Raw genomic sequence first — 26055 nt, forward strand, 5'->3', positions numbered from 1 at the left:
ATCATTTATATTGAGTTTGTTGAAGGAATCTGCGGCCAAATGGGCACAACCAATCATAGAGGGCAACGACCCAATAATGAACAATTATCAAAACTTCATGGAGAGATTCAGAACATATTTTGGAGATCTCATCCAAGCAGTCACAGCCAGTTACAAGATTCAGCAGCTTAAGCAGGGCAACAGAAGAGTGCAGTTATACATTGCTGATTTTAAATTGTTGGCAGCAGATGCTGATTGGAATGAGTCAGCCTTGATTGACCAGTTCAAGCGTGGTTTGCACGATGACATTCAGAGTGAGCTGGCGAGACAAGGAGTTCCACAGAATCTAGAGGCGATATTCCAAAGTTGCTTGCTCATAGATGCCCATTTGGAAGAATTGAAATGGAAACAGGAGAAATCGTGCAGGCCTAAGGTTAGATCAAATTTCATGAGGCCTGCTCACTTTGCACCTGTCTCAATTGATCCAGAGATGGGAAAGCCAATGCAGTTGGGAACATCCAGAAGAATGGCAGTTGCTAAAGAAAGACAAAGACGTCGGGATTCAGCAGTTTGTTTTTACTGTGGCAAACCGGAGCATGTCGGAGCTTGCCCGGCCAAGGGGTCATGGAGAGAGAGCGGGATGACTGATCAGGGTGCAAAAGAGCCTCACTCCTCTCACCAAACACCAATTTAAGGAAACAACAATGGCCCCTCTCTCAAGAGCTTGCAGAGGGGACCATCCATCTTGTAAAGAGAGCTCAATTTCATTTGGACCATAGTATACTCTTAATTGTTTCTGTCAGATTATCTTTTGACTCTGGGTGTGAGGAACAACAAGAAGCCTTGCATGATTCTGGGGTTACCATGAATTTCATATACTTACAATCAGTAGAAGAGTTACATATACCTACAGTAGACCTGCCTGCTCCCATGAAGTTAGACATGAGAGACAGGCAGCCTTTAAGAGTGGGTCTCATCATGCAGTGTACAGTACCGTTGTTGTTGACAATTGGAGAGCATACCAGGCACCAATCATCTTAGGATCAGCATGGCTAAAGTTATATAACCCAACAGTAGATTGGGAGAAGAGAGCAACTTCATTCCCCTCTTCAGCCTGCAAGCTCAATCTGCAGTTTTCCACAGGCCTGCTGGATACCCTCAGGCAGAGGGGCTAAAATAGCCAACCACATATGCCAATTTTACAGACATTTTGGGGGAAGATGAGGCTTCAATCCTCCCCCTGCACAGGGATTATGACTGTAATGTTGAGTTGAAGCCTGGAGCTTAAGTTCCAGACATAATATCAGTATTAGCGAAAGAGCTTTCAATCAAGTATTTGTATTCAAATTTAGAGAAAAGACCTTCTAAATCACTATCTTCAGTGCCTACTTTTTTTCCCCAAAGAAGCAAGAGGCAGGTATTCCAAACTTGAAGGGAGAAGTTCTGATGCTCACAGTACACTAGTACAAGGATCTGACAATCTTACAAATAACGGATAATTATCTGCTATGAGATTTGATGGACAGATTCCATAATGCTCACATATTTACCAAGTACTTGGGATCTTCGGAATGCATATAATCTTGGTATAATCAAAGAAGGTTATTTTGATAGTCTTTGATACCAGGTTGTGGGAAGTTTGAATATAGGTAGTCCTTTACTTACAACCATTCATTTAGTGACTGTTCAAAATTATAACGGGACTGAAAAAATGACTTATAACTCTTTTCATACTTACGATCACTGCAGCACCCCCATGCTCACATGATCAAAATTTGGTCACTTGGCAACTGGCATGTATTTATGACAGTTGCACTGTCCTGGGGTCATGTGGTCACCATTTGTAACTTTCTTAGCTGGCTTCCCCTAAGCAAAATCAATGAGGGAAGGCAGATTCGCTTAATGACCATTTGATTCACCAAACAACTGCAGAGATTTGCTTAATCACTGTGGCAAAGAAAGATCATAAAATGGGGCAAAACTTAACAATTGCCTTGCTGAGCAACTGAAACTTGGGGCTTAATTGTGGTCGTAATTCGAGGATTACTGCTATACGGTTATGCCTTTTGGATTGGCTAGTTGTGGAGTAGCATTTTATAAATTCATGAACCATTTTTTTCCGGATATGACAAACTTGCAATAATTTATTTGGATGTCATCTTTATGGCCTTTGAGAATGTAGAGGCTTGTGTGCAGCATGTTAGGGAGATGTTGTGAAAGCTACAGGAGAAATAAGCTGTTTGTCAAGCTTGAGAAATGCGCCTTTGACCTCCCAATTGGACTACTTAGGCTACAGGATTTCAACAAATAGTCTGCAGATTTACTAAGGTGCAAGCAGTGCTATATTTGTTACCTAACACTCCTATTTCACAAGCCATGTATCTTCAGTTGCAATAAGCACCAATCCTGCAAGGGTATTACAGTCTTTCAACTTTAGTCGGCACTAGCAATTATTAGCAAAGACATTTGGCAGCAGGATAACAGGTCCAGGATTTGTTCACCAGAATCAAGACATATCAGCAGCAAGATCCTTATGTTTGGGCTTGGATGGATGACCTCTAGGAGACCCATGCAGCATAAAGACAGAATCCTCATGCCTGTACTTTTAAGGGAGAAAGTGCTACAACTTTGAAATGGCAGTGAGACGGCTGGACATGGAGGAAACTTCAAGATACTGCACAGAACACTAAGAGACTTTGGTGGCCTAAGATCACACCAGACATCAAAGACTATGCCAAGTGTGCCAAAGGGACAAATCCGTAAAAATATTCCCACCCTCACTCCCCCAGCCTTGGCATACAGTATCATTTGACTTTAGAACAGATTTTCCACACCAGTACAGGTTATATATCCATAATGGTAGTGGTAGATCTCTTCACTAACAACCAGATATTACAACAGTATTTGAGGTACATACAGCCAACATAATTGGCCATCACTTAATTCATTAGCTAATGTTGTATATAGTAATTCTACCCATGTATCAATTGCAATCACCCGGTTCCAGGCCTTATGGGGAACAGTCACAGATTTTATCTGCAACCTCACAATAGAGTTGCATGCTTGTGGCCTGGATTTTCCAGAAGAGCAATGCACTGCTCAGGCCCTGTTGAAAGAACAGCTAGACCAAATTAAACAGTATTACAAGAGGTCCTTAGACACACACACAACAACAATATAAGAGAGGCTAGCAATTGCAAAGGTGGACTATCTGTGGCTGCCTACTACATTTTTAACTTATAGCAGACTCTCAAACTACAGGCAAAATTTGGGGAGGCTTTTAAGGTCCTATGATAGGTCAATGCTGTGGACTTTTGTTTGCAGATGCCACCATCTTTCAAAGTGCACCCACTTTCATTCTTCATTGCTGGTGAAGGAGGCACTTTACAGTCATTGGTAGCCTCCACCCACCCAACCCCCCTCCATGATTGTTGAAGGCAAAGGGAATTTGAAGTGAGGGAAACATTGGACTCAAGATGGGAAAAGAATACAGTGTTTGATTCACTGGAAGGGCTACTCAGAAGCAGAGCACTCATGAGAAAATGCAAAGTACATGGATGCTCCAGAATTAGTAAAAGTTTCACAAGCGCTTCTGAAGCAAGCCAAGATATTCCATGCTCCCAGTACCTGCTTCAGTCCTTAACCTGAGGAGAACCAGTGAGTGAAGGGGTTAATTATTCAGAGGGAGAACCGTGAAACTGGCAGTAGTTCAATCTTCAACTTTGGGTCTTCACTTCCTGAGGGAAAGTGGGGGGAGGACCCTTCTAATGCTTTAGATGTTTTGCAGGAAAGCCACCTGACTGGGAGGATTCCTTGGACATGGAGGAGGACGAATATTCTTACATTTCATGTCATCACTATCCCCATTGTCCAGTTCCCACGAGAACTCAGACAAAGAAGACAAAATGGAGGAAGGGGAGGGTTTGTTTAGAGAGGAGGTCATGATATGGTAGAATCACCAGATGAAGGAAAGGGTTCCCTCTAGAGAGAGTAAAAAACATTCCAGCCTGGAGTTATTTCAGGGCAGGAAAGTCTGAGGTAAACCCTTAGGTCTATATTTGCCATTTCCCAAGGGAAGGCAGACAGTCTGGCAAGATTCTTGTAATATGGGTGATCAGCAGTAAAGTATCTACTTGGGCCTGTTTGTGGAATGGTTTTGGTTACTTCTACCTGACAGAGTTAAATTTAAGCAAAAAATACTGCATTTGCATACTATATAGGTACAGTATAACTTTTATCCTCTGAATTATCCAGAGAACTATTGTTCTTGGTAGCATATAAATGCAATAAGGAAATAATAATAATCTGCTATGCCTGTTTCCAAACAGGATCAAAGAAGAGAAAGAATCTATGTTATCTGAGAAAGAACAGGTGGGAAACCGGCTGAGAACCATTTTGTGCCAAACAGAAGAACTTCAAGTGAGTTAGCAGCGCTGGGGTCTTTTCTTAAGGGTTTAAAATAATTAACTCCTGGTCAGCCAATTTGTCAGCCAACTTTAGAGAATCAGAAACAGCATTTGTGCTTGAATGGATAAGACCAAATATATTTAATTGTTTCACATTCCCGATGAAGCAATGAATTCTGATACACATTTTCATCCTTATCTAAATTTAGGAACAACTTCTGTCAATAGATACTCCCTATGTATATTTACCCTGCATCTGTATGCTTAACATTCAACATCATAGAATTAAAACCCTTAATCTGAGTTGTTTCATAAACAGATATTCCTTGAGTTATGACCATTGATTCAGTGACCATTCAACATTATGATTGCCTGGAATGAAGGGAATTATGAGTGACTCAAATTTCAGGCCATTGTAGTAACACCCCCACCCCCACCCCCAAACAAAATTCCTGATTCTCTGGCCGTTCTTACTGTGAATTGCAATCATCCAGGCTTCTCTTTACAGTATAGTCATCTGAGAGTCATCTGGGATTGTTTCTAGTTGCTCCTATTTGGATCTAAGGAACAAGTACCTCCAAAGAGCGAAATCAGCAGCGAAATCAGTCATTCATCAACAGGGGAAAAAAAAACTCCCAACCGCTCAGGATGCCATTTTTGAAGGATAGAGAGTAGAGGATTTCTGAATACAGAAGATTTTTTATTTTTTAGTCACGTCAGCTACTGAAAGAACTCAATCATTTTGTGGCATTATCCAAAATATCTGCCTAAATTGTTAAGGGTTTTTTTTAGCTTCCATATCTCTCAAGAATTATATAATTTCATAATTATCAAATTTAGGAAATTTTATAAAACTGACCTAAAACTAACTTTGACCCTGATTGCCTAATAATGGTTCCTTTTCTTGATCTGCATTTGGGGAATGATGTGCATCTCTCCCTTTTGTTAGTTGCAAGTGCAAAGTCAACAGAAGGAGGTGGAAACCCTGCAGGAGACCATTAAAGATAAAGTAAAGCATGTGGAAGAATTGAAGGGAGAGAATTATCAATTAAACGCTGCCTTGTTTAGTCAGGTAATTTTCCTACATTTTTTCTCTTCTTTTGCTATATAGTCTTTTAACCCTAAATAACTTTAAATTTGGGCATCCTTCACTAGAAAGAGCATAGTTTATTAATCTAATGAAGCAGTCCCTCCATGGAGATCCTATACCCCAGATAATCTAACTGCTGCAGATTATTCTGCAAAAATCTTATTATCCCTTCTTCCTGGGAAACGGTCACTTCACTGTAGTTTATCACACCACCTTTCCCTTCATAGATACAGTTAACCTCAGAGAGTAATTTCCTTGGATGGCACATAAGCAATCAGCATTTAAGAATGTAAACAACTCTTTGCCTCTATATCCCTTCTCCATTGCCCCAACCCCTCCCAGCAGTTTGTGTTCCAGACTTCAGGCACCACCGTCAGATTATAAGCAGCCAGAAAGTGTTTTGTCTACAAGGGACTCAAACGCAGCACATAATAATCATTTTCTGAAGTGCACAATGAAACAGCAATGGCCTTCCATAAACTAACCTTGCAGATTTCAGTGGTTGACTGTGTTTATGAAGAGGGAGGTGCTGTGATGGACTATGCTGAAGCACTTTCTGCTTAGGAGGGGAAAGGGGACAGTGACAAGGATGAAGGCTCACAGTTCTACCATAAGAGCCAAGAGTCGGAAGGAGAGTTAGCAAGCAAAACCTCTCTGCTAAGGGTAAACAATGATAAACAAGGAAGAAAGAAAACAAGAATTCATTTGCTTAACAATAAAAAGAAAAATATAAGCAGGACTTTGACAGTGGAATGAATGTTTTAGGTTATATCATCCCAGGTATGATTTTCAGTTAGTTCTCATTCGGCATCTGTGATCATTTTAGTTTGAGGCTCCCAATCTGTCCATTGTCTTTTTTTTTCTGAGTGCCTAGTCAAGGAGAAAAAATGGAATACATTAAGGTGGAAGTTTTGAGCTACCGGTATGTTCTGTTGGGCTCCACATTGGGGGATAATCCACATGTTTTGACTTTGTGTATGCTGTTCTTTTATTCTGTCTCTTTTCCCTATTAAAACCTTTAATGAACTTATTGCTCCAGTTTTGGGCAGAAATATCCCTCCATAGCCATGTTATTCTGTTATTTGCCCTACATTGCAGCTTGTCCTAAACACCGTGCGTTCCATTTCTCTTGAATCAGTTAGAAAAAAATATATATCTATCCACCTACCTGTCCATATATAAAGTTCTTTTCTCTCTCATACCTAAGTGCCTGTTCACTTATTTTATAAATCCTACTATTACAGAGTTTGGGTGCACATTTTTGACTGGGCCAATTCCAATGTCTCCCTGCTGTACACTTCATCCATTTTATTTGTGCCTAAAACAACAAAATCTCCTATCAGTGCTTTAGAATTATACAGAGATTATTTGATTACGGCACCCAGTGTAAACCCTATTATCTTTCTGGAATTGCTGGATTTTATAGTAGTTAAAGATGGAGCATGCCGAATTTAAGTTCCCAGTCCTGAGATTTAGTGGAAGATCTTGCACTCCCTGTTATCTTTCAGCCTAACGTTACTCCACCTTACTCTTTACTACTCTAAGAATTAAGTGGATCTTAACCCTGAGTTCTAGTGGAAGACGTATAAAATAAGGATTTGGGGGGGGGAGAAAGATGTTTATCATTTGCCTTTAGCTTCTATTTATGCTTCAGCTTTTTTCTTTTCTCAGCAAAAGTTGAACAAGATTCAGGAAGAACAAACACTTGCACTTCAAATCCTGAAGAAGGAAAAAGATGAAATAGAGCAAGAAAATCAGGTGCAAACTTTGTCATGTGGGGAGTGGTGAGAGATGCTACTGTTGAATTATTGTGCAGAGGGCAGTATTGTGCAGTTAGGGACAGATAGAAGTTGCTTGTGACAGCTTTTTGTAGTCTAGTGGCCTCCTTGTGGCTGAGAATTCTGGATATTTTAATTCCCAAACATTTCAAAGACAGATGGGTAAGCCACTATTCTTGCTTGCCTCAATGCGCAGAACACCTGCCTTTTCCCATGAGATGTGCATTTGGGAAACATATTATTCATTATAAATATGATTGCCTGTGAAAAAAGTTGTAAAAACTGTAATATTTCAATACCAGGAAACTGTTATAACCTAAAAGAGTGTGGATTAATCATCTAATGTCTCTAAAAAATGTTAAATAGTTAACTCATATCCATTGTCATTCCAGAAAACACAATAATAATTCACAAAGTATAGAGTTTCCCTGCCATCATTTTAATATTTCTCTCTGCTGCTTAAAAACCTGTTTCAAATGTTTTTTATAAAATACGTTTTGATAGAACATTATGCTCAGTGAATAATCTGCAGGTGTGCTTCTTCCATTCTTAAACAATAATTCAGCCTTTAGCACTAAGTCAAATCTGCTACCATTATAGTATTGCAGATATATATAGTTGTGCAGATGTTTATAAGGTGATTTGACTCTTTATCTTTACCTATATTGGGGACTTCTTGGAAATACTATTTATGGCTGCATGGAATTCTTCCCCCAGAGTGCTGCAAAGCATAGGATGATTGGTTAAGGTAGCATTATTGAGTAACCTCATCAAAGTTTTGCACAGTTCCTTCAGTTTCACAGATTCAAGTGAAGGATGGCCAGGTAGAAGCCATTAAAGATTGTTAGTAGGATGAGCAAACATACCTGGCACCTGCAGTCAACATCAGATAGCACAATTTGTAGCCGAGTCTCTACCCAGTATCTTCACTTGTAGCATGAAGCTTCCCAGCAGCCTGCACTTGTTAGTTAGGGCCTATCCTAAAAACATGAACCATGTTTTTGGCATCTGGCAGGCCATTGAAAGCTTGCCTTTGCATAATTCTCTCCCTCCCTCCCTCCCTCTCTCTCTCTCTCTCTCTCTCCTGCACAGTGCTACTGTATTGTACAATATTGTGTGCAAACTATAAAAAGTAAAATAATAATGTTTGGCATTTTTGTAGGCAGACACTTTACTCGCTAGTTATAACCATAGTTGCATGTTGCTTCAGTGGCAAGTGCATACTAAATTTTACCTGTAGACAAACTCTAGGAATAGGACACCGATAATATATGATGGAAGAGAAAAGAGAAAGTAATCTGAGTTTTGATTGCAGGAGGTGGGATAAGCAAAAGTTTTCAGTATAGAAGAACCTGCTTACAAACTCTGCAGTATTGCAAAAGGTGACATCCAATTTTGTTCAGTTTTAAATCAGTACAGAATAAAAATAAACTTTTCCAGGTCCTTAGATCAATCAGTAGTATGAAGTCCAGAAAAATCTACAGCTGCTTTTGTACTGTTGCAAACCTTTGTGTGGATGTTCCCACTGTGAAACTGTATTATGGGACTGGTGAGAAATCAGCTTCCAGGTGCAAGCAGGGAAATTTTGTTCCTATATTTCAGATGCAAACAACTGTTTCTTGGCCCAGCTAGCTATATATCACAACTTCAAAGTTACTGGTTTTGCATTTTAGCTTTTTTTTTTTTTTACAGAAATTATGGCAGGAAAATGAGGGGTTGAGGGCACGCCTCCCTGAAATACGCAGTTCATCTGCTGGACTGCTATCCCAGTCACCATCTAATTCTATGCTCCTGTTTGGAAATCCATATTCTGGTGAGTGGTGTTAGACATCCAGTGGGGAGGTTCAAACTAGCAGCAAAAGTATGTTAATTGATAATCCAGTGCTGTGTTGATGTGTTGTGATGTAACCTCTCCATCACAAGACCCATCACAAGCGTCTCACTGATGACTCATACCTGACCCATCAAAAAACCCTCACTTGACACATCCTCACCTGAAGCCCTTATAAACAGAACACTGGCACCAACATCTCCTAAACTCTGCTGAAGATGTTATCTAGCCTGGTAACGAAACGTTTGGAAACCAACCCACAAGCCCAGAGGACGAACCTTCATCCAATGCTGTGTTATTTAATTGTTCAGTTGGTCCTCAACTCATGACCATAATGGAGTTGCCCCATTATTGACGTAAGTTGTGATGATCATAAAGTTGGTCATCACATAACTGATCCAATTTTATGTCCCTTTTTTTTGCAGCAGTTGTTAAGTGGTTGTTAAGCAAACCCATTGTTCACTATTGGATGTTTTTGTGAAAGATCAGAAGCAAACACTGTTTTTTGGGGGGAGAAACTTCATAAATTGTGGGCACTTGACCATGAGATGCTGCAAATGGCTATAAATGCAAACCAGTGGCCAAGTACCCAAAATGTGGTCTACATGACTTTAGGCAGGGGTAGTCATTGGAACTTTAAAATCAGGTTATAAGTACCTTTTGGGGTGAGGTCCATGGTAATTTTGAACAGTCACTAAGCATAAGTGAAGGAATACTATACCAAATTTTGCAGTTATGGGAAGTGCTACTTCTTTTGGATATGTTATATTTTCCTGAGAAATAATAATAATGCCCTGAAATGGACATTGGCAGATTCTGTGAGTTGTATGTCCAAATAAGATGGAATAGATTATATGTTGCCAGACCTTACAAATATATATACAAGTGTATAGACTCCATGACTGATTTCTGATATCATTGTTTTCTACCATCACACAGTAGTTTAAAGTGTTACTGATGCTATATATTAACTAATGTCAAAGTGTTTTGTTTTTCTCACTTCGGTTCATTTTACAGCATCACCAGAAGTTGCTGAGATGGACCCGGTGAGTTTTCACTTTTAATGTCTTTATTATTGAGCACAATGCAAAAAAAACCTGAAACCACACAGTAAAGATAGTGTTACAGTGAAAAGAATTAGAGAAAAAGGGGAAAGGATACATGGTAATTAAAGTTGCAATTGTTGGTTACAATCATGGTCCTTAATACTCCTTTGGTGCTTTAAACCAGCCTTGTTTAGAACTGAGGGAAAGGCAGATTAATGCTGCGGGCCCTTAGTCACTTAATATTTTGCACTTGTTGGTTTGAGGTATCCATCTCCTTTTTCTCTGCTAGCTACAGTTCCACTCCATCACTTGCCAGAATGCCACAAAACAAAGCTTGCCCATTCCTGTAATAGCAATTTATATCATGCAGTTACAAGCTATTTGAAAAATTTTTTTGCATTGTCTTCTTTTAGGTCTCCCAAAAAAGGTGTCCCATTTGCCAGGAAGTCTTCCCTAATGACATTGGACAACAACAGTATTTGGATCATGTGCAAAATCATATCCTCGACTGTCCATATTGCGATAAAACCTTTGACAGCTCAAACAAGCAAGTGTACGATGATCATGTCTTTTGCCATCGCTTAGACCAAGATTAAGCCTGCTTGCACCACCGAAGCTATTACACTAATGCCTTTTTTCTTTCATTTCTTTCCTTTGTATGATCTGGCAGGGATAGATACTTGATCTGCTAAACTTGACATACAAGGCTGAAGTCTGTTGTTAGGTCTGAAGTACTGATTAGTTTAATTTTCTTGTGACGCATGTGTTAAATTAAATAATACATTATGCTTTTGCTTTGGAAGCAGAATTTTCCATTTTTAAATCTTATATTTAAAAATAAGATGCTTTTTTCCTCTACCCTTAATCTATGAATAATGAATCACGTTCATGATAAGCAGTTAGAGTTTTCTAGCTCTACTAGAGAGAATATTTCTAGCACATGGACTCCAGCACAATGAAAGTTTGGAAGACTAAACCTCTGTGACCAATCCAGATTGGATCCTGCAACATTATCCTGGGACATGTATATTTGACTTCATCGTGGTTTCTAGCTCTGCTAGTAGCAAAGAATAAAATTGCATTTTTGCTTGCTTTGCTTCTATTTTATGCTGTTCAGGCAAAGCAACAATTATTCTTCCCAGTTACAAAAATATTCCATGTCTGTTGTCAGGGAGCTCACTATCGTATCAGAAAATGATCTGAAGACTGAACCCAATTTTTTTAATGATGTTGAGACTGATAAAGGAACTAACAAGTTTTCACCAGTCTTGTCACCGTATAGAAAGGATTTTTAAAAAAAGAGCCTTTGCTGAAAACAAAATATTAATACATTTTGGGGCTTTAGCATAGAGTCAATTTATTGGAAGCTTCAGATTGGACTGTAGTGTTGTACCTCCAGCATTAAGGAGTTGCAACAATCTTATAACCAGAATCTCTGTCTGTTAAGATAGAAATGTGCTGCTTTGTTGAAATGTCTCTCTCTATATGATTGTTAAAAGTCCAAGCTTAATATATAATTAAGAGTATTCTATTAAAATAGAACACATGTGTGGAATTCTTTTTCTTGAAAATCACAATATTATTTTTTAGTTTGACTGTGTACTTTTTATTCTTTAAGACTGAATCCTGTAATAGAGATAAGCTGCTTACATACAGATTATATACAATGTATTGGTTAGCTAAATAGTTAATATTATATATATCAAAATCTACTTTAGTAGCATTTTTATCTTTTAAGTTATGTTGCTGCCTTTATAAAAAATTGGGGAAATGTTTTCCAGTGCAGAAAACTTTAAATTTGTAACAATGGAGTACTTACTCCATTGCCATCACTCTGCTAAACACCTAACTCTCACAGTGCTAATATCCATATAAATTAATCCATATAGCATGGCTGTAGTAGTATTATTTATCCTTCTTATTTTCTTTGTTCTTGCTTTCATTTATATTATGATTATGCATGTACACTGAGTGTTTCTGTACAGGAGACAAATTCAAACAAAGTATTCCATTCAATTCAATTCAGATAAATAAGCATTGGTTTATCTTTTTCAAGTACTTATTGATTACTTATTGAAAATATATCTTTTTTTTTCAGAATGGAGAGAGATACGTGCATATGCGTATCCAGTGAATCTTATGTAGTGAATTCTAAATATCTACTCTCTAGTAGTAAAGTTAGTCTTGGAAATGATTCTAAACTGAGACCATTTTACCACTTAATATATCAGCTCAGATAATTAAGCATACCAGAAAAAACAGGATTAGACTGGTTTTCAGAAGAAATTCTGCTTGCACTCGGGAATTAATTAAAGATCCTGTCTTATCAGTTGTAAAAGTAGTTTCTTCCTTTATATTTTCTGTTTAAACTATGTGCCATCTGTTTCTTTTGATGAAGTTCTGTAGCTTTCTTGCAGGTTTACTTTGGCTCTCTTCACACTTGGCTGCTTTTACCAAAATAAAATTATTATCTGGATAATAATTGTTGGTCTTCCTTGGTGAAATTTCTACCACAGGAGTTACAAAGATTGTAACAGATACGCTGTGTAAAGATGCCTTAAAATATTTTGCTGCCTGAAGTAATGCCCAAGATTTTATTTCCCTAGTTTCATATAGATAAGCTAGATGGATTCACAGTAGAATTTTTCCTCAGTGATGCACAGATATAAGGTGTTTACACAAATGAAACAGCAGCAGACCAGTTGCCTGACACATCCAACTCTGATTTTTTAGCAATAGCTGCTGGTTAGTAGTTCCAGGATCTGTCTAAAGATAGAGCCAAGACTGCAGCCTCCTGTTAGAAAATCACATATCTCACACACATTCACAAAATCAGCACTGTGACAGGATTGGACAAGGTCTGGTTTATCTATCCTCACATCTCATTTGGGCAATTTCCAATCTACAATAATATGAAATATGGGAATATATAATTTGGGGCACACCAAATATAAACAGTTTCTTCCAGAAAAAGGCAAATCCTACTATCATTATGCAACAAATTGAACCACTAATCCTAAACTCTAAGTGGGGGTCCTCAGAGTTATTGCAAGGGGTCTACAATATGTATAAAACATGGAGAACAAAACAAGCCAGATGGTTCTTCTGCTGACACAGATGCTTTATTGTCTTGAGTTGAAATATAGGGAAAAAGATAAATACTAAGCTGTTTTAGGAGGTAGATTAGCAACTGATTTAGGCTAGTTACTTTTTCCAGTCTAGTTGCAATACTGAACTGCCCATGGTTGGTTTTTCTTTCTCTTAATTACTAACAACATAACTATCACCATTCTATGTTTCCTTGTTCTGCATTCACTGCCCTAAGAGCTCCTGTTACCCCACCAAGGCATCCCATCTGTCACAATCCCCTCTTCTGTTTTTCTTCTCCCATAAATAAGACACTCCACCTGTCTTACCCCTTGGGTCATACCCAGTGCTTTTTTTCTAAAAAAAAAAAAAGGTGCCAGAACTCACACATGTCATACAACCCGCCTTGCCTACCCTATAAGGTTCCATCCAAAAAAGGTGCCGGAACTCCGATCTGGGCGTTCTATGACAAAAAAAGCCCTGGTCATACCACTGGCTTCCTTTTAAGTCTCATCTGAACATCAACCTCACCAATATGCATCTCCTACCCAAAATTATTAACTTTTGTATAGTAAGTAAACTTCCATTGCCTATGCAATGCCTGTGTGTTTTAATTGTATTTAGTAAAATAAAACTGAATTCAAATTAAAATTAAAATTAAATTCATGCTAGATTTTATTATTGCTTTATTTCAGTCAACAGATACTGAAGGTCCTGCTAGTGTCATATGGGACTCTACAAAAGTTTAAAGCAGGGTCTTCAAACTTGGCCCTTTTATGACTTGTGGACTTCAACTCCCAGAATTCCTGAGCCAGGCATGCTGGCTGAGGAATTCTGGGAGTTGAAGTCCACAAGTCATAAAAGGGCCAGGTTTGAAGACCCCTGATTTAAACATTAAAAAGGGTTCTTCATGCAATTTGGGAAACCAGTGAGTTAGAATATGGAGCTGAAGAAGTAATTAAATTATAAAAATATAGAATTATACTAACATTTTTTCCCTATCCAGCCACACAAAATGGTGATGATGGTGCTGGACTAGAAAAAGTCACGCATGTTCTGGTCCATCCTTCACAACAGGCACTCCTTTGGCGTCTGGGATTCTCAGTCTAATTTTCTATAGGGATTTTCTGGAGAAAAATTGGAGAAGGAGCATTACGCATGTCACTTTGAACTCCTGAATCAAAGGTGGATATAAATCTAAAATGCGTTTCTGTGATAGAAAAATGCATTTAGCAATGTTTCTATAGTCAAAGCGATAAAGCACAAATTGTGATTTACTGAACTACATCCAGCATACCTGAAGTTGTGCTGCCTGGTGTACTGGCAGATGTCCTTTAAAATATTTGGAGACCTACCCAATGAACTCACACAGCTTGCTAAGCCATCGTTTGCCAATCCCTGCAGTAACTCAAAGTTAATCAGTGAGACACCCAAATGCACCATATATCCCATAATATTGTCATAGGATCTCTATACAGCTCCCATGATTTAAAATGCAGTTTTAAAAATACATGAAAACTCATAAATTGTCAAATTTTGCACTACACACACACAACACAGAGAAGCACATATTCCATCTTTATTACTTTATAAATATCTCAAGGTGGTGAACTTACATAAATGTTATCTCTCCTACTGTTTTCCCCATAACAAGAATCACATGAGGTTGGGCTAAGAGAGAATGACTGGCCCAAAGTTACCCAGGTGACTTTCATGGCGGGACTAGAACTCACAAGTTTCTTGATTTTTAGGCCAGCACTTTCACCATACACCAAACTGGTGTTTATATACTTATTTCCACCTGAAATCTCAGAATTATAAAAGAACATTTATCACTTGATAGTTTGTTTGAGATTACTGAGATATGGAATAATTTGAAAATGATTTATTACTTTTATAATCTGCCACCACCCAAAAATCACATAGCACCAGAAGTTGTGGATCTTAGCATATCAGGAGACTGGGTGATACTGCTTTGCATGGTTGTCATATACCACTCTCCCCACAAAAAGAATACAGGTAGTCCTTGAGTTACGACTGAAACGGAGCTGTCCATTACCATCATAAGTCAAGAAGACATTAAATGAAACACATTAAGTAAATGAGTCCTCATCCCAGCTCCCAACAAATGTGTGCAGATTGTTAAGTGCACATGGGGTACCTCAGGTGGGGAAAACCAAGGGAGCCTAATGCAGGAACAAGACCATCTGCTTCTGGCCATCCAAAGCCTCTCTCTACCCACTGAGATATCCCGTGCTCCGCTTCTCACTCCTTAGGATCCCCACAGCTGCTTGGGCCTTCTCCACACCAACCCTGTCACCGATCACTCACTCACCTTTTGAAGATCTCCAGTGCTCAAGATATCAGAGTAGGAAAGGAGAACAGGTTGGGCATTCCTGCATTCCTGCATGCACATCCTCTCCTCTTTGCAAAAACACTTTTGCAAAGAGGAGAGGGGCCTACAGGAATGTGAAATTTATCATTGGCTGAATGCTTTTGCAAAGAGGAGAGAAGCCTATAGGAAGGAGAAGTGTGGTGTTGGCTGCATGCCTTCCTTCTCCCACTATTAACTCATAGTGTCTGTGCCATTACCTAGATTTTGTTAATAGATATATAACAATGATGGGTTGTATCTTATCCATTGGCAGAATAACTTCCAAAGGTTAGAAGCTAAGAAAATACCTTAAGTAAAATCTAACTTAGAAATATTAACCTCCAGTCGGTGCTCTCATTTAGTATACTGGTATTTAATTACAGTTACACATAATAATGGATTTTTGAATTATTTTAATGAGGCAACAATTACTTATAACTATGGAACAGGTTGTTTTAAGATAATCTTTTTTCAAAGAGAATGGCTGAGTTCACACCACATCTTTAATTTGGTTGCCAAAACCCTAATAATACATTGAACTATAAATTAACTAAACAGGCTGGGTCACACAATATACTAAATCAAGTGTAAGAATATGCTAAGTGTGTGTGTAAATGCAACCAGTATGTGTATCCAGGGTTTTTTTTTGTCATTGAAAGCACGCAGAAAGGAGACAGACCTTTTCCAGGTGAGTGATCTGCTCCTCGGAAGCTTACTGAAGCGGTTTCTTCTCTCCCCACCCCCCCTAAAGGGCTTTCAACTGTGCATGAGTTCCGGCACCTTTTTTTTTTTTTAAACAAAAAAGCATTGTGTGTATCAATCATTACAAGCACAATTCATTCACTAGCTGCAAAAACAAAACAGAAATAACCCTTAGTTCTAAGTCTGCAGAAATGATACTTTTTCGCCCCCTTCTGGATGTCAGTTATGTAAAATAAGAAAAATAAGAAAAAACACAGAAATTCTGTTGATCTGTTGTGTCAAAAATCATTCTATATTCTTGGGATAACTTTATTTGCTGACATAAGCCAACATTCTGGAATTATTAAATAAAAAGTAGTGGCTCAAAAATGAACAACTACTGAAGAATCAATCTAATCGGATTGATGGAAATATGTTAAGCAAACATAAAATTTGATCTGGGAAAAAGGGTTGGCTTGGAGAACTAAGTTGATTACTGTTCCCTGTTATGTAGAAAGCCTGTTTTGGCAGAAACAAGGAAACTACATTCCCATATGCAAGTACTCTTTCAAAAATGGTATGTTACTTGCTCATACTGAACTCAGAAAAATTCATTCAAGTTGTATTGATAAGTTATTGATCTTATAAAATCTTGCATATTAATTTAAAAAGCTTGAATAATAGTTGACATTAAATGCTCCCAATCTCTATCCATGCTTCAAACAAGCCAGGAAATTGTATAGGTTTTACAAGAAAGACAAGTGATGAAACATGCAGCATGGTGCCCTTAAATACTTTTGCTAAATGTCAGGATAGTGCTTGCATCAAACCACCACTGCATGTCTATCATCATTTTGAGGCAATCCTTAATTTACTATAGTTCCCTATAAAGTAGATAGTTCAGCATCTATGTAATGTAAACTGCAAAAACCTGATCCAGTCACCATTCTATGAAGGTGTTACCAGTCATACTTACCTGCCTACTTGCATTTTGTCCTACTCTTTCAGGCTTACTTTGGAACTCTAGAGCCATATGCCCAAGCAGACATTCAAATGTAACCCCACCCCTTGATACAGGAATGTATCCCATGTACCTCTCTACATGAAATAGTGCTTCCTCCAAATTCCATATGCAGAAGAAATTCATCAGACATAAATCCAACTGTTTTAATAATACACATCTAGTACATTTCTGTCTGATACTCTATGACTTTTAGAACTGGAATGATATGGATTACAATGCAAGTATAAAAAAGTAAATAACTTTATAATCACTAACAATCATTAATGCCTTACACCAGAAACTTTTCTCTGCAATTTACTAGAACTTAACAATTACTGAATTGTCAGGTATGAAAGATCAGGTCCAATTAAACTAAGTTATTGTTAATGATAGGTATGAATCATTTCAACTAACCTGACTGAATCAATGATTAAAGGTGGTTTGTACTCCGTTTGCTATTGGCTATTTAGAATTCTAGGCTGATCCCTCTTCTAACTTTGCTTCCAGGTTCTACCTCTTTTCTTATCTGAATATGCTATTTCAGCCATCTGGTGCTTTCTTTTAACACTATTGTTTTGAACTTCAGTTTAAGAAAAGGTTGAAAAGTGTTTGCAACCTAGTAAAAGATGATATAAAGTGAGCAAGGATTTTATATTGATATGGTTTTACTATAGCCAGTGTTCATCAGCCACCATTGTCTTTTTAATGCATATTTATTAGGGCTATGCACACTTCAAATATATATATACTTTTTCAAGCTCACATAGAAGCCTAAAGGGGGGAATGCTTGGAAGAATAACCAGGAAGCCTTCAAAGCTAAAAGATTTGTGAAGTTTTATTTATCAGGGGAACAATGCCCCCTTCCCCTTCAAAATAACCAGCACCTTCCAAAAACACCTGAATTAAGAGCAGTAAAATGCTTAGATCAAAGGAACATAAAACGAGAGACAAGCTTTTCCCCCCACAAAAGCAAACAAAAACTAATAGTACACTGTGTTTGGAATACTTCAGTGTTTTAGAAAAGTAGAGAATAAATGGTACATTTCACCCAAACGCCAAAGAAGAAACACCAGTTTTAACATGCAATCTATTTATTGTTACATAAGTTTTTATATGATATGAAGCAAGGTATAGACTTTCTTAATACAACTAGAATTATCACCAATACAGCAGAAGAATTGGCCTCTGATAACTAAAGAGCCATTGTTGGTATTAGAGTCTCATTTATTCAAGTCTTGGAATTCTCAACTTGATTCAGTATGAAGATGAAGATGTAAACTGCATTTTTAAAAAGTCCAGTTGTTATTTAGTCCAACACAGTTTTATAGCCTACTCTATATTCAAAATCAGTCCCAACATTAAAGAATGTTTTTTCACATGACTCACTAAGAGAATTAGGAGTAAATGGGATCCAAGAGGCATTTTGCAAGACTCTGCTGCAAACAGGAAAGAGTTAAGCAGAAAACCTTGTATTCTTCATATGTTGAACTCAGATGGTCCTCTTAGTTTTGCGATACGCCTTGACCATCTCCGATAGTTTCTCCATAGCCTCAGGGATCCCCACACCACTTAGAGCAGAGCAACCCTGAATACGCCATTTGCGTCCTGATATTTTCCTCACTCCCATCCTTTCTGCCACTTCCATGGAAGACCGTGCTTCAGGCAAATCTTGTTTGTTTGCTAGCAGCATCAAAGGCACCCCTCGCAAATCGTCAGCATCCAGTAATGCCTCCAACTCCAGCCTAGCTTCTTCAAAACGATAATAGTCCATACTGTCCACTATGAAAATCAGCCCATCTGTGTTGGTATGGTAGTGCTTCCATAAGGCCCTGATGCGCTCTTGTCCACCAACATCCCACATGGTGAAACTGACATTGTGGAAAGATTGAACTGTCTCTACATTGAAGCCCACAGTGGGAATGGCTGAAATTGTTTCATTCAGCTTCAGCTTGTAGAGCAGAGTTGTTTTGCCAGCAGCATCCAGACCCAGAAGGAGAATACGCGCTTCCACCCCATAGAAAGCATCATAAATCCGGCTGAGTAAAATCCCCATGGCTCGTTTAAGCATAAGCAAGGTATGAAACAGAGAGGAAATGTTTGCAATCTTATATTCAGCCAGCCTATATTTCATTGGCTGCACGCTAGGGGGCGTGGTGTGGAAATTCCTATTACAATACTATCTTGTTGGCAGCTGACATGCTGGAACTTTTGAAGACTACCTATTTGACATAAGTTTGTTTGTTGGTAGTTAAACCCTAGCCATGTTATGACATTATGTACTGCTGCTTAGACTTCATTAAACAAAACTACTTCATTGTGGTTATTAACACATATTCAGGAAATACTTGGCAATTTGATACTTTTTATAATTTTTCATTAGAGTATATGTATCCATATGTATAGAGAGACACTTTATGGCATATTATTGCTATATGAGGGGTGGGAGTTCCATTTGGTGAGGTTTTTTTTCTTCTCAAAGATTTTTATACTCTTGCAAACTTGGTTCTCTAAAGATTGGTATCATAGTTATCTACTGCATGTGAATGAACCAGTTTTGGTTAAATAAGGAAAAGCATTAGGAAGTTGATATATCTAATACAGATATAAAGATGATATAGAAATGTAAATAAATGTTTTAGAACAAATTTGAATTGTGCTACATTTATATCTTAAATTATAGGTTGTATCAACAGTACAATCTGTGGTGGGATTCAGCTGCTTCGCACCACTTCGGCAGAACCAGTAGCTAATTTTTTGTTGCCCAGGGCCAGAATGGACTTCCGGAAGCAGCATCCAGAGAACTGGTTGTTCACATATTTGAATCCTACCACTGAGGAATCCTATTCCTGTTTAGAATTAATTTGAATTTCAATGAGATTTACTGCCAAGTAAGTTTATATAGTAAAATCTTTTTTAAAACTTTTAAAACTTTAAAAAAAAACACTATTAGAGATTTTTAAAACATGGCAGACACTGCCTGCCTTCATTTTGAAAGGAAAGATCAATTTTTAAAAAGACATAGAAATGTCTGTGAAGGTGACTCAATGATGCATTATAATTTGATTTTAAGTATTACAATATCAAGCTTTATTTTTTTAAATTGGCAAAATAAGCAGAGAACAAGTGGCATTTAAATCACAATGTTAATTCTTGACATCTCCCAATTATGTGTGTCTTTTAGCAATAATTGGTCTGTTGGTAAAAACTATTCAATTGCTCATATTCCATGAATAATAAGAGTATTTAGCATTCCTGTTGTATCATGGGCAATTAGAAAAGAAAAATATTACTGAACACGTGCATTTTCCTTCCTTGCCCTCAAAGGCTTTAAACATCTCAGCATTTGGTTTGTTAAGACTATTTAGCAAAAATAACACTACTTAAGAAAGGAAGGAGCAGAAATGCCATCGTCAACTATCAAAGAATCATAAGGTCATGATAGCTCTTATAAAATTACGGTACTATAGACCAATCTATGGCAACAGCAGATCATAATTAATTCTTCAGGAGAAAGGTTGAGAATTTACAAATATTCAAATTAGCCAGTTCTCTGGTAGCCATGATTGGTTACGTTTCCAACTGTGATTAGATAAAGGGAGGAGAGGAAGCAACTACTCAACTCGCGCTAATTTTTTGCACCGGGAGGATGAGTAGGAGAAAGCACGTGACCACATTCGGTTGGAACCACAAGTACGCATGTGCGGAATTGGGAACAGGCATTTGATTAGGGGAACAATGGGAAAGAGAAAAGCGAGACATAGAATGCGCGCGCAGCCGCCGCGTTTGCTCTCGGGATTTGTATTCCCAGCCCCTGCTCGAATCTTCTCCATGACAACCATCTCTGCTCCAGCCTTTCTCTCCACGTCCGCATTTCCTCTTTGATGTCACCTAATTAAAACAAAGAAAGAAAGACAACCCGGGATTTAATTTGGACCAATGAGAAAGCGGGATGTTTTGTTCCTTTCAAATGAATTTAAGCAGAAGGACTTTTTCGGGTCTCGGATTCAGTTAATCTTCCGATTGAGTTGCAGCAGACGACAAGTAATACGTTCGGTTGCTTGCGGCTGGGATCGGTATAAAGTGGGTTGAGATGTGGGAAAGGCGAAAGGAAAGTGAAAGAGGGACGCATAGAAAAAAGATGATACAAAAGTAGATCTGGAGGCCACACCCCTTTACAGAGCAAGACCCTTTGCGTTCCGTCCACCGCCCAAACCCACCGAAGGATCCGATTTCTGCGTCTTTGGCGGGAGGGCGTGCAGTTATGGATGTTGACTGCTTTGTTTGCTCCGGCGTAGGTTGCAATGAATATCAAGTATGCATTCACGAAGTGCTAAACAAGAAATCTGTAGTATGCATATGTACTCAGCAGGGAGTTCATTCGTTTCTCACGGTCTCCAACTTGTAGTAATCATTCCCGTCCCCCTCTTTTCAGACAATGCAATTTTTGGCCAGGCTGGCTGGAAGTGATAAAAGATGGGGGTTTTCCCATTTAGAATACACGGGAATGGAGGAAACAACTATTTCCAATTGCAGGTCTAAGCCTTCGTCCCTCTTTCTTCTCCATTTCCATTCTATTCAATCCCGAAAGCAAAGGAGTCTGCATTGTTATTACTTGGTGCCTACCAAGAAAGTTTGGTTTTTGCTTATATTTATTTGTCTTCTTAAAACAAAGCACATTTGCTTCATACAGCTTTGTACATACAGCAAACATGCTATCTTTCCTTTTCTTAATTCACATACTTCTTTTTACTTGGGATGAAATTGTATTATTTCCCAACAGTCTCTTCAGCAGGCTCACACTGAGTTATAACTTTGCTAAACATATTTTAGCCTAGCTTACACACAGTCCCTTTACATGGTTGGTTTAGCTGGAGAATTTTGGGAGTTGAAGTCCACACATCGTAAAGTTGCCAAGGTTGAGAAACACTGGTTTATGGTTTGATACATTATACAAATTCTGGGAATTAGATTAATTCAAGTCATATTTCAGTTAATCAAGGCTTATTGTGTAAACACTTCTCTTCAAAGCTCCTTAGCAACTTGGATTAAAATGTCCCTTTATTTATTCTGTTCATATTACCAACATGTTCAGTCTTCTTTTCAAAGACAGTTTCATAACCCTTTACAGTATTCTTTTTAATTTGCTAATCTATTCACATTCAGCATCAATTTTCTTGAACACAGTTAATTCTGGAAAAGCAGGATATAAGAAAAACTCATTAGACACAGTAACAGAAAAAAAAGAGGTGGCTGATATGATTACTGCTTTATCCAGAAGGAACATTATTATGGTTGTTGCTGTCATGAAATCATTTAATTGTATGGGTAACTCTAGTTAACTATATTTTAAATAATTACTTTAAGTTCTGGTAATGAGTGGGGAAGTCTATAAATATAAAGTAGCTGGGGAAACCATTCTAGGTTGTTTTGGGTTTTTTGGCAATTGTGCATGGATGATACCTTATGGAAAATATTAAATCCTTTTATTATTCCCCAAATCAATGTGGCAGGTTTCTTTTTTTCCTATGAAATTAGTAAGATTAAATACCAGGTTTTGTACAATAGGCATGCTTCACTTTAAAACTTGTGCATGTACAACTTTGGCTTATTCTGCTAAAGGAATAGAAAGTGTTTGTTTATGTATTTACTAGGTTTATATACTATTTGTCCAGCTGCATGCCTTTCTGGTGTAATTATATTTTAAAATATTACACAAAAATTAATGTACACACAAACACAAATACAGAAGGAGAGAGACATATATTGCACACATACATACCCGTACATGCATACATACATACATACATACATATACAGAGCATCAGTTACATTGTACAAATATTCAAAAGTTCAAGGAAACAATTTTAAAACTTCAACAATCAATGACGTTTGGAATACCTAAAAAAAATAGGGAGAAACCATTCAAATTTCTGAGAGAATATTGTTATACAGAAGAGGGCAGGAAAGTGTTGATGACATTCTATTATGGAACATGCACCTGCAGCTGCAGAGGGGGAAGACTGGTGTAAGGCCCAAGCCCAGAGACTAGACAGAGTTATCTAATTGAGACCAATTCTTTATTTGCTTACACCTAGTAGAATCTTGCTCCACTGAAGCAACAACTTTGTAAGCTATTAGATATTTCCTGAGAGATTCAAGGGTGTGGTTATACTAAACCAGGAGTAAGCAACCTTGGTTCTTTTATGACTTGTGGACTTCAACTCCCAGAATTCCTGAGCCAGCCATACTGAGAGGAAAGGGAGAGGTTCCAAATTGAGCCATGCTGGCTCAGAAATTCTGGGAGTTGAAGTCCACGAGTCATAAAAGAGCCAAGGTTGCCTACCCCTGCACTAAACCATTTCCCTCTTCCCCCATCCAGCTTAGGACACTGGTCTCTTTCTGGGAAAGCTCTGAAGGGAACAAATTCTCCCCCTCTCTTGATGCAGGAGCACATTCAATCACACATTCTGAGAAAAGAGATACCAAAAAAATCTACACTACCAGATCTAATGTTATCAACGGTTGCAAAGAGGGCAAGCAATATGAGGAAAGTCACATTTCCTCTATCCTGATCTTGTCAGAAATCATCCATAAGTAAAACTTAACTGGCATTAAACCAGGTAGTCCATCTATTTTAGGGTTCTCTAACTGCAATCCCACAGCCTTCTCAAAAACCAAAATTTGTCTTGTAGATGAGATTTTATATGCACCCCACCTACCTGAACTCTGCTAGTGAGACTTTCAATGTGCCGTGTTAAGCTTTTAATTTGTCAATGTAAATTTGGTTACAGCCATTATTGAATATCATTTTCATTTCACAATGTGTAATCAGCTTAATGGAAATTACTGGGAAATGGCACAATAAATGAGAAAAAAATTGAACAGTTAAATAATCCAAAATCCTATTATGGTTTTTTTTTGTAAATTGCTATTGCCATATATATGATATGAAAACAGGAAACAAAATCATTCTTGCTAAAAAGAAAATTTGTTGCATGCCATGTTTTGAGAGAGTTATACTGTAGAGCAGAATTAATGAATGTGAAATGTGTATAATTTTTTCATTGTTATTTTAACTGTTTTATGCATTTATTTTTATAATATAGCAGCATTTGTGGAAACCCTACTACAAAAAATGTTGAATACACCTAATTTTTAATTTAAAAACATATCTCCACTAAAATATAATATACTTTGGTAGTCAGGGTTTAAAAAAAACTCTCCACACTTATCATTTGTAATTGTGTACATATACATAGAAAGACATGCTCAGACAACTGTGAATGAAACAAACAAACCATTCCCTAGTGACGGAAGAACTGATTCATTGCCATAACAGACCATACTCATGATTACTCCAAAGCAACCTCTGATTTATTCAAGACTGCTGTGATTATAATCTATGGTTAAACACATCAAGTATTTAAAGTATAGTTTGCCATCTTATCAGATTTTACTGCACTGCACTGTGTTTGATTTTTATTCTGCTTAGAGGTATCAAGATGACAACTGCAACATACTCCTTCCATTATGAACAGATCTGGGAAGAGTCTAAAAATCATTCTAAGGATTGGAACCAGAGAATCAGGTTAGTTTTAATAAATATAACAAATATATATATAAGAGAAGGCCCCTGAACTAAATACAAAGTATTTTTATCTTTTTAAAAATTTTGGATTTTAAGGTTTTGGAAATCCAAATTAGTGTCCCACTTCAGTTATTCTTTAACAATATACTCCCTGTATACAATAAGATATACATTCTAGTTTCAAGTAAGGTTCTCTTATTCTGTTTATTGGGTATCACTAGTGAGATGGTATTCAATACAGTAGATGTTCTTTTTGGGTGTAGCATTGTATTCCATTGTATAGCATTGTATAAATTTAAGGAGGGATAAGCTGCAAAAGAAGCTGTATTGAAATAGATACTTAAAGCTTGGGTGAATACGATGGATTAAATTCATAATAAACAGGTTAATAAAGAGATCAAAAATCAAAATGTGTTTTTCCTTTAGCAGAGGTGGCAGCCCTTCTAACAAAAGTATACTTGGAGAAATTGATCCAATTAATAACTGTAGCAAGGAGGGAATGCAGGTTATTTCCTTTTGTAAGTTATTTAGTAAATAAATGCTCAGATTCACAAATTGATGTATATTAACATACACAAACAATAGATGAAATTTGCTTTCTTTTTCTGACAGAATGAGGATAGCTGATGAGACACAAAAATATGTATTTCACAAAGAGAGACAAGAGTTTGAAGAGTTGGGTGAGAAGGATGTGTCTGAGCTTGACTTCTTTCCAGGTGGATTGGAAATGGAGGAAAGTATACTGGATGCCACTGACCAGGAAATGGTGATGTGTGAAGAGAACAGCAAAAAAGATTCATGTTCCAATGCTATTGTCAAGAAAAAAAGGAGGAAAAAAAGGTTAGAACCATTGTTCTCCTTCACTGAACAAACCTCAGTTGAACATGCATGATTAATACAATATGTGAATTGAATCACTAACGTTACAGGACTTCCCTGTGAAATTCTTAGAAATTGAACTTAAGAATTTAACCTAAGTAGAGCTGTAATGCCTATCTACAGGTGAAACTCGAAAAATTAGAATATCGTGCAAAAGTTCATTTATTTCAGTAATGCAACTTAAAAGGTGAACCTAATATATGAGATAGACTCATTACATGCAAAGCAAGATAGTTCAAGCCGTGATGTGTCATAACTGTGATGATTATGGCTTACAGCTCATGAAAACCCCAAATCCACAATCTCAGAAAAT

At 37.6% G+C, this 26055-nt stretch overlaps 2 protein-coding genes across 3 annotated transcripts in view; one reads left to right on the top strand and one right to left on the bottom strand.

Annotated features, from left to right (window-relative positions):
- Positions 1-12594, top strand: part of CALCOCO2 (calcium binding and coiled-coil domain 2) — a 31359-nt gene extending 18765 nt beyond the window's left edge. For both annotated transcript variants that reach the window (XM_015810429.1, XM_015810430.1), the window contains 6 exons: positions 4308-4398; positions 5335-5457; positions 7147-7233; positions 8946-9066; positions 10102-10130; positions 10544-12594. In XM_015810429.1, coding sequence (XP_015665915.1) covers positions 4308-4398; positions 5335-5457; positions 7147-7233; positions 8946-9066; positions 10102-10130; positions 10544-10726 — 634 coding nt within the window. In that variant the 3' untranslated portion in view covers positions 10727-12594. The remainder of the gene's footprint in view (positions 1-4307; positions 4399-5334; positions 5458-7146; positions 7234-8945; positions 9067-10101; positions 10131-10543) is intronic.
- A 6170-nt stretch (positions 12595-18764) lies between these two features.
- Positions 18765-19328, bottom strand: LOC107282625 (ADP-ribosylation factor 1-like). Its single transcript, XM_015810431.1, has one exon. It carries the CDS (start codon positions 19326-19328, stop codon positions 18765-18767), a length of 564 nt encoding a protein of 187 aa, XP_015665917.1.
- Positions 19329-26055: the final 6727 nt, after the last annotated feature.

This window comes from Protobothrops mucrosquamatus, unplaced genomic scaffold, assembly GCF_001527695.2.
Source record: "Protobothrops mucrosquamatus isolate PMUCROS unplaced genomic scaffold, P.Mucros_1.0 scaffold10, whole genome shotgun sequence".
Lineage (NCBI taxonomy): Eukaryota > Metazoa > Chordata > Lepidosauria > Squamata > Viperidae > Protobothrops > Protobothrops mucrosquamatus.